Consider the following 12,410-nt stretch of genomic DNA (forward strand, 5'->3'; position numbering starts at 1 on the left):
CTGCCTGGAAGTGTGCAGGTCTTTGAAGGGTTGGAGACCACGTGTCTGCAGAGAGTCATCCCTTAGGAGTCACACAAGGGTTTTCAGACAGTTGTTTGGAGCTGTCTTCAGCCAGCCCCGCGGGAACAAGAAGTGCTGAAGATCATGTGCCTACTCTGTGGTTTGCCGTCATTTGTCTCTCCTTTTCCAGACAGCCCTCTGGTGAATCACAAACCTGCCTTGGAGGGCACCAAGCATGCATAAAACCCCATTAAAGACATGCAAACTCTACCCAGGAACAGGAACCAGGAGATCCCAAATGCAATCCCTGATTAATGTGAAAGCTGTGCCTGTAGGAAGAGGATAAAGGCAAGGCTTCTGTAACCAGCCACCCCAGGTAGCTGCACCTGCCAAGCCACAGCATGCAGGTGCTCCTGGGCTGTGTGATCTCCCCACCAACAGTGGGCACATCCTCAGAGGGCCCAGGTGTGGAGAATTCACTCTTGGAGCTGCACAGGCTACATGGCTGGTTTAGCTGGTCTGAACCTTTGCCGTGGAGGAGGGTGAAGCTGTTCAGCTCATTGGCTCCAATTTGCAGAAAAGATATAACACTCCTCTGGGAAGCAGGGGGGATGGACAAATTTACCAGACTTCTTGAAAATTATTCTGGAAGGAGGAACAACTTCTAATTAGAAACTAGATTATATGTCTATAAATATTTACCTGTAATAAGCAGAGCTGAGTGAGAAGACATGGGTGGGGTTTCTGAATGGGTTTAAAATGCCTGCTTTGTGCTCAAGTGGATTACCTGAGTTACAATTGAATTTAAATGACTCGAAGATGGTATGGGAATCAGCCAGCACTATGTTAAACCACATTTCTGCTGCAGGACTGTGTTGTATCCTGATGAGTTTGTGGTGTGCCAGCTGTGATGGCTGTTTAATGGTGTTTTCAACAGCTGGACTCAATGATCTAAAGGGTATTTTCCTACCTAAATGATTTTATGATTCTAAGACTGCTGAGTTTGAGCCAGACATGAAATGGAGCTTGTGTGAAATGTACCCAAAGGGCACCATCTAATCCACTGACAGTAAATTTTCAGATTTGAGAGGCTAATCTCCATTTATCTGAATGACCCAGGTTCACATGTGTGTGTGTGTGTGTGTGTGTGTGTGTGTGTGTGTGCTCCATGGCAGAGTCAGGCAGTCCTGGATTATTAGGACATTTAGGCTAAACAAGCAGTATTGATGCATAACAGGCTGATCTCACTTTTACCATCTGGGCTGCCAGGACACAAAGCTAAGCCCATGACACAGGATTAGTGACCAAAGACAGCCACCCACAGCAATCAGCCAGAGCAAGTCTTTACCTACCAGGTGACCTAGAAACCATTTCCTAACAGAGCACTTGCTCTTCAGCAGCAGCAATTCTGATTTTACAGTTTACAGAACAAATATCTAAAACCCCAATATGTTCATTGAATTTAACACCACTGTGACAATGCATGCCACCATTCATTTCTCACCTTGCAACATCATGAGATTGGCATCAGCCCACACAGTAAAATAAACAGTGTTAAAACAACCTGCAGGAAGGAAGGGCATCACTGTGAATCAGCCACTGAAAGAGGTAAATCAGGATTTGGCTCTTGCTCTGTCACCAGCCCCCTTCTCAGCCTGACTCAAGTCACAGAATTTCTCTGCAGCAGTTCTCCAGCTGTGAAAAGGATAACAAGCATCTTCTCTTGGCAGTGCCATCAGGCAGCAGCACCGCACCTCCAGCTACACAGTGCCTGTCCTCTCCTCTGCCTCCTCCTATCATCCCTCCTGCTCTCTGCCTCAGCTGCCCAGGGCAACTCTTCTCCTTTGACCTCCTCTCTCCAAACTCTAAAACCACCTTGGCAGCTTCTTAAAAAAAAAATCTCAGATTTGTGTCCAGCCAAAGGTAATTGGAGCCACAGGCTCCCCTTGCAGAAAACCCCATCAGAAGCTGGGCCACATCTCCTAAAGAGGAACAGGATTATGCATATAGCTAAAGGATCAAGGCTTGTTTACATTAAAAGAAAAAAAAATTCCTCATACTAGGCTTGATTCGTGCCAAGCAGGGTGCAACAAGATCACTCACCTAAGCCTGCTCCTCTCAAACAGAGGCAATGGTTGCAGAACCTGGCACACCACATTGACTTCATTGGTAGAACACTTTGGAAATGTTCCTGGAGTCAATGACTAAATAAGTCCCTCTCTTGATTCTAAACTGGAGATAAGTGCTGCAAGTTGCATTGGCAAGCACATTAAAACAGCTGGAAGCAGAAAGACAATATAACGTTTTTCAGGCCCTTGTTCTTTAATTTTTTACCCTGGGCATGCTAAACAACTAAAGACCACACTGGGCAAATCAGTGTTTTACCAGGTAATACTGTGGAATTCTAGCTTCAAGATGCCAGGTTCCCTGCTGGCACCAGCTCCCATGGCAAGAGGGCTGGCTCCAGCAGTGACACCAGCCCAGCCTGGTGACACCACACAGCTGGATGTACCCATCCACTGCTGCCAGCAAGGCCCCACAGCACAGGCACAGCTTTGTTGTGCTGCCTTATTGCACAGAAGACACCTGAAGTAACCTTTAATACAAAACCAAAACAAACACCTAGAGAGACAAGAATAAAAACACTAGTGAAAAGGACATGATGTCCACCTTTACCTCTTAGAAGTATGGGAAAAATTAACTTTATACATAGAAACACAGCAAGACAGGTGCTGCTACCAGTGGGTTATTATAAATACAAAGCACCTTCCTCATATTCTTGCAAAGCTGGTCTAGATTTGATACAGCCAAAAGCAAAACTACATTAGAGGATGAGATTTCAGAAGGCAATCTGTGGCTCTTTCACTTTGGAAAGGTAAGGAGACTATCATGTTAAAATGATGCTGTGATGAAATGGGTTATGTTCTCCATCTGAATGGTATTATCTACATTATTAATGACAAAGTGCATATCAAAGCTTATTAATGTTCACACTCATTTCCTTTCAAATAATTTCAGAAATTATTTGATCATATTTAGCATGTGAAAGCTTGTGCACCTAATGGTGCAGTTGACTGGTGCTTTCTTTTCAGTTGATACTCTGCAGATACAATACTTGATTTTTACTCTTAAATTTCTGTAAGTTACATGCTCTTTACTTCTGGCAATACTTCATTTACAGAGACATGTAGTTAGAGGTACGCAACCAAGTAGACACCAAACAATTTGTTTTCCTAAAGCTTTTGCATGGACAAAAGACATTTGTTCAAGGAACAGGTCTATAAAATTACAAAGGCTACAAGGTGGGGAAAAAAACAGGCCACATAATAAGATCCAAAAAATTACCAGAATAAAAATGCTAATGCTTAAATAGAAAATTATTCATCACTAAAGATTATTTGCAGACTTTGTGCTATTAAGGATATCAACACATGGCCCTTGAAGCAATCCTACACGTACATAATTAGTAACACAAGGGTTTTCCACAAGAAACCAATTCCTTTATGGAAAGGAGCTGAAGCCTCAGCTCAGTAAACAGATGCCATCAGGTACATCAGTTAAGACCATATGCAGGATTTAACTCCTCTGCTTTTGCCTACTTGCTCACAAAGGTGCAGCAGCATGCAGCTGTGAGGGGAAGCAGGGCTTTGTGAGGGCATTCTTCCCAAGTACTCTTTTAAAAACAACAGAGCAAGCCTTGACAAATAATCCCAGCACAAAAATGCACATCCCTATATAAAAACCAGCTCGTAACTCGAAGAACAAACATCAGGCAGACAAGCCTGCTAGGCCAGGAGGTTCAGCAGTGCATGGAAGAAATTCATTCAACAGCCTCCATTTTCAGTTGTACATCTGCAGACAGGAAAGATTTTTCTTCCCCCAAAAGCAAAACACATGCAAATGGCTGTCATCAAAAGGCACAGACTCTTTAGAATGTCACAATTACCTAGCCACAACTAAATGCTGTAATTTGTTGACCAACTCCTTGCAAACGTCCAAAATGACCTCAAACCCTTGGTTGAAACTGCAAAATAATTTCTCCCCTTTAAATGTAATTTTGTAATGCTTTGATTCCCACCCATCACCAGGCTGAAGGGTTCCAACATGCTGCTACATGTTTCTAGTGCAGCAAAGAAAAAAAGGCTGAAGCCACAGACAGCAGCTGTGGGAACTTGCCAGCCCAAGCTTTCCAGCTAACAAAAAAGTGACAAATGACAGATATGTACTTCTGGAAACAACAAAATAAAGCTAATTTAAATACAGGAACAGCCAAAAAAATGCACTAAAGAGTTAAAATACAGAGGTAGTCTGTCAGCAAGGTTAGCCCATCTGTATCTTCTGCAACATACAGAGGCAGTATATGAAGTAGAGCATTGAAAAAAGCAGGAATAAAAGACAGAGGAAATGGTCAATGCTATCAGAATGTACTTTGAAACATTTGCCTACCAGGCTTATACCTACAGTATCTGGCTCCTGTAGGTATCTGTTGGCACCAGGTTAGTATTAGTACCTGTATTAGTTCAAAAATTCTGAACAGAGGTTAAAAAAAAAGCCTAAAAATGTAATATGTTAGTTGAAGCATTAGTTATTAGCCTAAAGACAGAATTAACTGCAAAAGTGACTCCTAAAGAGTAAGCTACTCATTCCACAAGCAAAGATCTGTTCGTGGTGGTGCAGCTTCAGGAAGAGGAGAAGGGACTTGGCCTGGCTCCTCCCTGAACAGACTGCAAAGCCAGTGCAGGGAAACCCTTCCCATCACCAACACATCCCAGCCTCTGCCTCTCTTGGCAACAAACAAGCAGGATCAGCTACACACAGACCTCTAGAAACAACGCTTAGAAGTTTTCTCTGCTTGCAGGGATTTGTTCCCAGCCCAGTGAGGTGCTGCTGACAGCAGCACTGACCCCAGACTGTGTCCCAGGGGAGGCACGTGCAGCCCAGCGACGGCCAGCTCCAGCCTGGGCACTGCTGCTCCCAGGCCACAGAAAACACCTGGCCACCCTCGAGCAGGGATCCAGATAAAAACATCACCTTCCTGGAACCAAGCCATTACACAAGCACCCAAGCTGGGAGCAACGTTTATTTCTCTACTAAATGTAGCCATGACAACGACATCTTCATTGAAGAGATGAACGGGAGGAGGTCATGAGGCCCTTGTCAGGCCTGGATAAAATACCACACCTCAAGAGGGTACAGGAGGGGAAATTCTGCTGGATGCCATCTGGAATTCAAGAAAACTAACACCCTAACATGGCAGGCACACCCCCCTCAAAACAGCCAGGCATCTAGGCAAAACCACTCCAAACCTTCCCAGCATTACTGAAGAGCAAACCTCTGCAGGACTCCTCTGCTAAAGAAATATCTATGACATACTTGAGCACGTTACACCACACCATAAATTAATTCTCCTGACTCAAGTGCTTCTTCTTTTTTACCTTGAAACAAGTTACAAAATTATCAGGAAGTGAAACATTGCAGAAGCCATGATTTAAAAAAAAAAAAAAAAAAAAAAAGGCAGCTTCTGCTTCCCTTTTGAGCCTGTATCTTGCTCTCTTTGGTGACCCAAAGCCACCTCCTCTGAACAGGACCATCCCTGGAGGCATTTAGACATATTGCCATGGTGTTCTTGGCAGCGTTGGGTTTATGCTTGGGCTCTATGATCCTGAAGGTCTTTGCCAATCTAAACAATTTGATGATTCTATGTCAGAGCTAAGGTGCCATCTATACCAAATGGCAGCAACCAATACTCCTATAGGTCTGAACAAGACCAGGAATTCTGACACACCCTAGTTTTTCCAAAATTTTTGTTTTATTTTAAAAAGCATGGAGCCATGTCTCACAGTATGCATGATACCTAGGAATATCATGGCTCCAGGAAGACAGTGGCAGCCACAGAGGAGTTATTTTGGTCCAACCACATTTTCATTTCACACAAAATAATAGAGACACGCTCCTGTGGGTAAATTCCTCCTCCTTCCTTCCCCACAATTACCTTAGTTTTGTGGCTGAGTATTTTGTACTAAAATGGATTATCTCTTTCTGGCTCTGAGCCCTTTCAAAACCACTTAGAAGACTGCAAATTAATATACACACCTTAATATTATCTAGTCATAATATGAGGAGGGGAGGAATTGTGGCATCACATGCCACACCAAATTAGCTCGTGGGCTGCCTGTGGGCATGGGGTACAGGTTCATTACTCCTATTTTATACAGTAGATTCAGGGGCATTTTCTCAGATGCTTTTACATGTCACAGAGAAAGGATGCACAGAAAGACATGATTGTCAATTGAATGATTCTGAAGTAAGTTAGACACACCATCACTTGGAAATGTAATTGGTTTTGTTAGGAGACTATTTGTTACTGTTGTATTCATTTTGGCTTTAAGTGTGTTCAGACACAAGTCCAGCCTTTGCCCAGCAGATTTTTATGATCTTTGGCATCTGTTTAAAATTATTTAAACATCTGTTTAATGCTGTTTCTCTGTGACCATAATAAAAAAGATCCTGATGGTCAGCAAAGAACTGTCAAACACAGGAAATCATTTGGGGAAGGGAGAGAAATGGTCCTTTCAGTTCTAGTCACACTGCATTACCCTCAGCAATCAAGGACAACAGGCAAAATACCAGGAGACAGGATGAGGGCTTGCAGTTAATAGCAGCCTAAGTACATACACTACCATTCATCTGGGCTCCATTACCCTTATGCATGCATATGCATGCTTGTGAGGGCAGCCTAAGAGTAATTCTGTTGTTCTGTACATACAGGGCCTGGGCTGGTGACACTGAAGTCACAGCAAACTATGACTCTCCAGATGCACTGGCCCAAGGCTAGCTAGAGCCTGTGTCTGTCTCAGATTCACAGCAAGCTTCTCACTGAATCTGGCAGTGCAGGCATGAAGCCACCAAGCACCACATCTCTTACAAGCAGCTACACAGGCTGCACTTCCTAGGTAACTTCCCATTTTATTGTTGTTCATAGAAAACCTTCCCAGTGTCTTTCAAAGACAGAGTGGTACATTTCCTCTGCCAACATGCACAACTATAACCAAGAACAGGCAGTGGAGCCTGCATCAGCCTCCGGCAGGCACCAATGCCTGTCCCATGCACACCCTGCTCTGATGGGCACAATGGGCACACTTGTGCCAGGAGGTGAAGGCAGAGCTGGCATCCCAAATCAAACTGCCATGCACAGAGCAACTTTGCTGGCTTTAAACAGAAAGAACATGACAGAGTTAGCTAAAGAGAAAACCTGCAGACTTGGGGACAGAGCTGGCAACTCTGCAAGGAAGGCCCCAACTGGCAAGGCAAAACTGACAATGAGATGGAGACACTACAGAAAGTTTAGGTTCTCCCAAAATAATTTTCCAAAAGGTGAAGCACAGAAGTTTACATACAGCATTATTTTAAGATATTTTACCCTTTCACACTTACAGGAGCAATTGTCTGTTTGCTGCCCAGAACCAGCAGTGGAAACCCTGAAGATGAAAAGCACACTTGATGGGACATCAGCTACCAGGCTTTCTCTGGAAAAGTTTGCAAGTGGCAAACAAACAGTTCTCAAGAAACCAGGTTAATTGGTGCAAGTATGAGGATTAAGCTGAGCAAAGAACTGCAGACAGCAGGCAGGGAGAGAGGCAGCAGGAAGAGCCCTACACCTGCTGATTACTTAAAGGATGAGAGAGGTGGGTCTAGGTAACAACTGCTGCTCAAAAAGCAGCCATGAAGTCACAAGCAGATCAATACCTTCACCCTTTGAGAGCACCACCCACACCTGAAAGCCTCTGGCTGTTCACTTGTTGGAGCACTTGTCTTCTGCTCCTTCTGAACTCTAGCTTAATTGCAACCTTTTATCATAAACAATTGTACCCTCACACAATATAAAATACTAATGCTTATCGAAATGGAAAAGGTACAGCCAATGACTTGGATAGGGAACAGTACAACAATAACTCTTATACTTGAAAAGGAAAAAAGGTTTTTTTCAGTCCTTAAAACAACTTGCATACTTGCTGTAATTAACCTTCACAGCAGAGACTGTAAAAAAAAGGACCAGATAAATGTGTTAAGATTTAGAGCAAGTTTTGCAATATTTGTATATATGACAACAGAAATATTTAGAATATCAGAATATTCACAAATGCACAGATACAACTATGCACAAAGATTATAGTCCTATTAATTAGTTTAAGTTCTATGAATTATTTGAACTTGTTTTCTGCTTAGCATTTAGTCATTCAAAAGTGACTACTTACATGCCTGAAAGAAATTAATCTAGAAACGAGCGATGGTAGAATACACTTCCTGTGGTTAAACCACTCACAGGTTTCTCTTGGCTCAACTGAGGAGCTAATAATTACCATCTCTGGAAGCAAATTCAAGTAACCTTCACTAATGCTAAACTCTTAAACTAAGCTCTCCTGCCTAATAAGTGAATGCAGCTATAAGAACTGATAATCTCTTTTAAGGTTTAAGTGTAGCAGCACTTTAGTACCTTTCAGCTATATCAAAAAAGCAGCAACTATTAGCATCTATCTGTCTTCAAAGCCTGTGTGATTAATTTGTCCTCTCTCTGAATACTACCTGTACTGTTAGATACACTTGGTAAGAAAAGCCAAGCATGGAGGCAAGGAGGAAACAGTCAAGAGAAAGAAATGTTTAAACTCCCAGCAGGGAGGTTCTCTAGTCATCTCCTACATGATGCTCTCCTCACTGGTCAAAAAAGTTATGGATCCAGAAGGAAGCATGTGCTACAGAAATCCCAGTGACAGGCACAGAGCTCTTGGTTTCAGAGTCAGCCTTCCCTGAGCATCACAACTCAGACCTGAAGCACCTCACACAGGCTGCACAAAGAGCAGCCCAGGTCCTGAGCACTGCAGGGATGTGTGGAGTGTCCTACACTCCAAATCTCACTGCAGGACTTTGTGAGCTGTGGCCTTTGGTGTTTAAGAAAAAGGAAACCGTTTCCTGAATCGCTGCCAGTTATCACTGTCACAGTTGCCTCAGTCTTCAAGAGCAGGAAGAAATGCAGAAGGAGTCTGCTCTCTACCCCAGTGGGCCAGAGTACACACAGGAGTTGTTACAGAAATGCAAATCTTCCCAGACACATAATTTTCCAGCAGAGATTCACCTCTCTTTTGACTGAATCTATCTATAACCACACGAGGCTGCTGCTACTGTGTGTCTCTCTGCTAAAGGTGGGCCAGCCTGGGGACAGCACTCGCCCAGTGTGATACAGACGAGAAGCAGAGCTTGCCCTGAATCACACGGAGCTGCCGGTGCAGCCCCGGTGCCTTGGTGACACTGCTCAGGCTGCAGGTGGCAATGGCTCCACCAGGAACAGCTCCAAGCACACAGAAACAGGCACACAAAAACTTCTGCTCTCGGTTTAAGAGGAAGCACCACAGCCAGCTTTGAATGTGTCCTCCCCCTCCTCCACTCTCTCGGAAGTGAAAGAAAAGATCTGTTGAAGAAAATTAAGGAAATTAAAAGAGACCTAGTAGGATGGGTACAGGTAGACCAACATATCCTTCTATAAACAGGAAACCCATGTCCACAAAGAAAAATGATCAGCCTGTCTTATCATGTCCCAGGCCACAGCCTGAGCAGGAACAATGACGAGCATTCACCAAAATTTTGAGCATTCTCAAAGTAGGCACACTGCAGGGGTGTCACAGCAGCTCTGAGGAGCCTCCTCCCTCTGCTTTGAGAGTTCTTAGAGAAGACGAAAAGGGAGAACCCTAAGGCAACAGCCTATCATTTTTCTACAGCACTACAGACTTCATCAAGACATGATCTACTTGCCTTAAATATATTTTGACTTCTACTGCTGCTGCTGAAGCAAAATTCTCGCTGTAAGATGTCAGCAAAGATTTAAAAATGCTAAAGGCAGAAAACTCAAGGGCTTCACTAAACATGTAAAAAGAACTGAAATGGTACATTTTTGGTCCTTTGTAGCACATGTATTTTTAATATTAATGTGTGCTGTTTAACACACAGCTCCTACCTAAATCTCCTTATTTGTGACACTCAGTCTGTGCACAATGGGGTAGTGAAGCCTCATGGTGTGAAACATTTTCATTGCCAGTCATAAGCATCAGATCTAAAGATGAGGATATTCAAGGGACATGTCAGGAGGCAGCCCATAAATGCTGCCTTCTGTTACACATGGAAACACATTATAGTCTGGTCCCCCAGTATTGATTTTACTTTAGAAGCAGCTTTATCATTTGCTGCTTTCAAAACTCTTTTCAATGTGCTATGTGGCAGCTTTGTGCATGTGGAAGATTTTTTTGGAAAAGCATAAATAGACTGCAAGCGAGGCTTGTGATCTCCAAGTACGGGTATTTGGAGAGGGGCTGGCTGCAGGCAGTCCTTCTGAACCCCACAGGAAGGGTCTGAGGCTTGCAGAACACCCACGCTGCAGATCACAGGCGGACCACGCTGAATTAAAAATAGCAGATTAAAGCACGCAAAGTGTGTAACAGTTGGTAGAGTATATGGATAAACCAGGATGTGGGAGTCATAATATCAATTTACTAAATATTTATAAATGCTTCTAGCTACCAGTGATAAGAAATACTTAATACTAACTACAGCTGTCTGCCCACTGCTAAATTTAACACGATCCAAGTGTTAATACTATGGGTTTTCCTAGTAGCCTGTGGAGAACGGCAACAGCTTATCCGAAGAGGCACTTCCTAAGTAAAAAGGAAAAATTATTTCTACGTACAGCACGGCAAAGAAACGATGGAAAAAGCTAAAGGAACGATAGGCAGAGCCGAGAGGCCTTTCGGAACGAGCCGACACCCACCTCCATCCCAGCCCGCCGACGGGAGATGTCAGGGTTTCACCGGGGACCGCGGGGCGGCAGCTCGGCAGGGACGGGCGAGCGCCCGGTACCGGCTGCCGCGACCCCGGCGAGCTGCGCCCTGCCCGGCCCCGAGCCCCCAGCCCGCCGCACACAGGCAATGTCCGCCGGGAAGCGGAGAGAAGCGCATCGGCGGCGGCTCGGCGGGCAGCGGGGACCCGGCACCACACGGCGCCTCCCGCGAAGGGGCTGCCGCGGCCGCCCCCGGCAGGGGAAGGGCCTCTCCCGGCCGCCCGCACCGCTGCGGGGGCTGCGGCTGAGGCTGAGCCCGCCGCCCGCTCCCGCCCGCCCCGCGGCGCCCACCTGGTCGGCGAGCTTGAGCACGGCCATCCTCCGCCGCGGCTCCCGCGCACATGCAGCTCCCGCGACGGGCGGCGAGCGCGCCCCGCGACCGGCGCTGCTGCGGCGGCGGCGGCGGCTCCGCTTCGCGGCGGGGCGGGGGCCGCCTCGCCTGGTCCGGCCCAGGAAGCAGGGGCGGGCGGGCTGCCGCGCACGGCCGCGCCGCCACCGCCGCCTGCCGCCGCCGCCTTTGTTCGCGCCGGCGGCCGCTGCCGGAGCGGAGCGGAGCGAGGGCCGCCCGGGGCTCTCGGCGCCCCCGCCCCGCCGGGCAGCGCGGGGGGCGGTGCCGCCGGACCGGGCGGGACCCTGAGGGACCCGCCCCGCGCCCCGGCCGGGGTCCCGGGCACCTGCTGCACGCCACGGGATCAGCCGCGGCCCCTGAGGGACACGGCGCTACCCTCGGGCCGGGTGCCCCTTCCCCGCCGCGGGGGCTGCCCCGAGGGCACCGCGCCGGCTGCAGCCCTGAGGGCCGCGCTCTGAGGGGCCGCGCCTGTTCCCACCGCGCTGAGGGACAGCAGCGAACGTGCTGACCCAAGCCCGGGTAGAAGGAGAAGCCGAACCCTTAACCTCTCCCTTCCTTCCATGTGCGCGTTCAAATCCATTTGTCAAATTCCATCAGACAGACACAACTGTTTGACAGGAGCCTTTTGGGGTTTTTTTAATCTCTTTTTGTAGTAGCTATCTTGAAAAATCTGGTAACTCCTGACAGTCCAGATCTCTTCCTACTCAATATATTACTTAATTTTTCAAAAAACTAACATACTAAATAATAAGTACAGTTTAATAAGCAAACAAACTAGCCCCAGAGTCCCTGCCTCATGCTGTAGAGAAAATGAACATCATCCCCTGTTCCTGTTGAGCTGACCTAGGGGAAACTTCAGTTCCACCCTCAGAGCTGGCTGTCAGTGCGACTCGAGCACCAGCGCACAGCCAGGCATGCAAGGCCAGGGGCTGGCAAGGGGGGAAGAGAAAAAAAAGGAAAAAAAAAAGCATAAAGGGGTAAATTTACATTCTTAAATTTACGTTCTTTCTTACCCCTCAGAGTTGACTAGCTAAATCCCTGAAGCATGTGATTTGATTAAAATCATTGGTACAATGCACAGCAACAGTGGTTACACGCATGCTGAAGGTAATGAGGGTAATTACATTTTTTCCAAGGACATGTAACTGAAGAGCAAAGGGCTGAAGATTCACTCTTCCC

General features: G+C 46.3%; 1 protein-coding gene across 13 annotated transcripts in view; it reads right to left on the reverse strand.

The window, feature by feature from the left end:
• The window catches only part of ANKRD44 (ankyrin repeat domain 44), a 132,011-nt gene extending 120,618 nt beyond the window's left edge, over positions 1-11,393 (reverse strand). For 7 of the 13 annotated variants that reach the window (XM_036387334.1, XM_036387329.1, XM_054515327.1 and 4 more), the window contains exon 1: positions 11,174-11,393. In XM_036387334.1, coding sequence (XP_036243227.1) covers positions 11,174-11,200 — 27 coding nt within the window. In that variant the 5' untranslated portion in view covers positions 11,201-11,393. Of the gene's footprint in view, positions 1-10,813; positions 10,835-11,173 lie in introns of those variants that run through there. The other 6 variants (XM_036387333.2, XM_036387328.2, XM_036387335.2 and 3 more) reach the window with 5 other exon arrangements.
• Between the last annotated feature and the right edge of the window lie 1,017 nt (positions 11,394-12,410).

The sequence above is a fragment of the Molothrus ater genome, chromosome 7, assembly GCF_012460135.2.
Source record: "Molothrus ater isolate BHLD 08-10-18 breed brown headed cowbird chromosome 7, BPBGC_Mater_1.1, whole genome shotgun sequence".
Taxonomy (NCBI): domain Eukaryota; kingdom Metazoa; phylum Chordata; class Aves; order Passeriformes; family Icteridae; genus Molothrus; species Molothrus ater.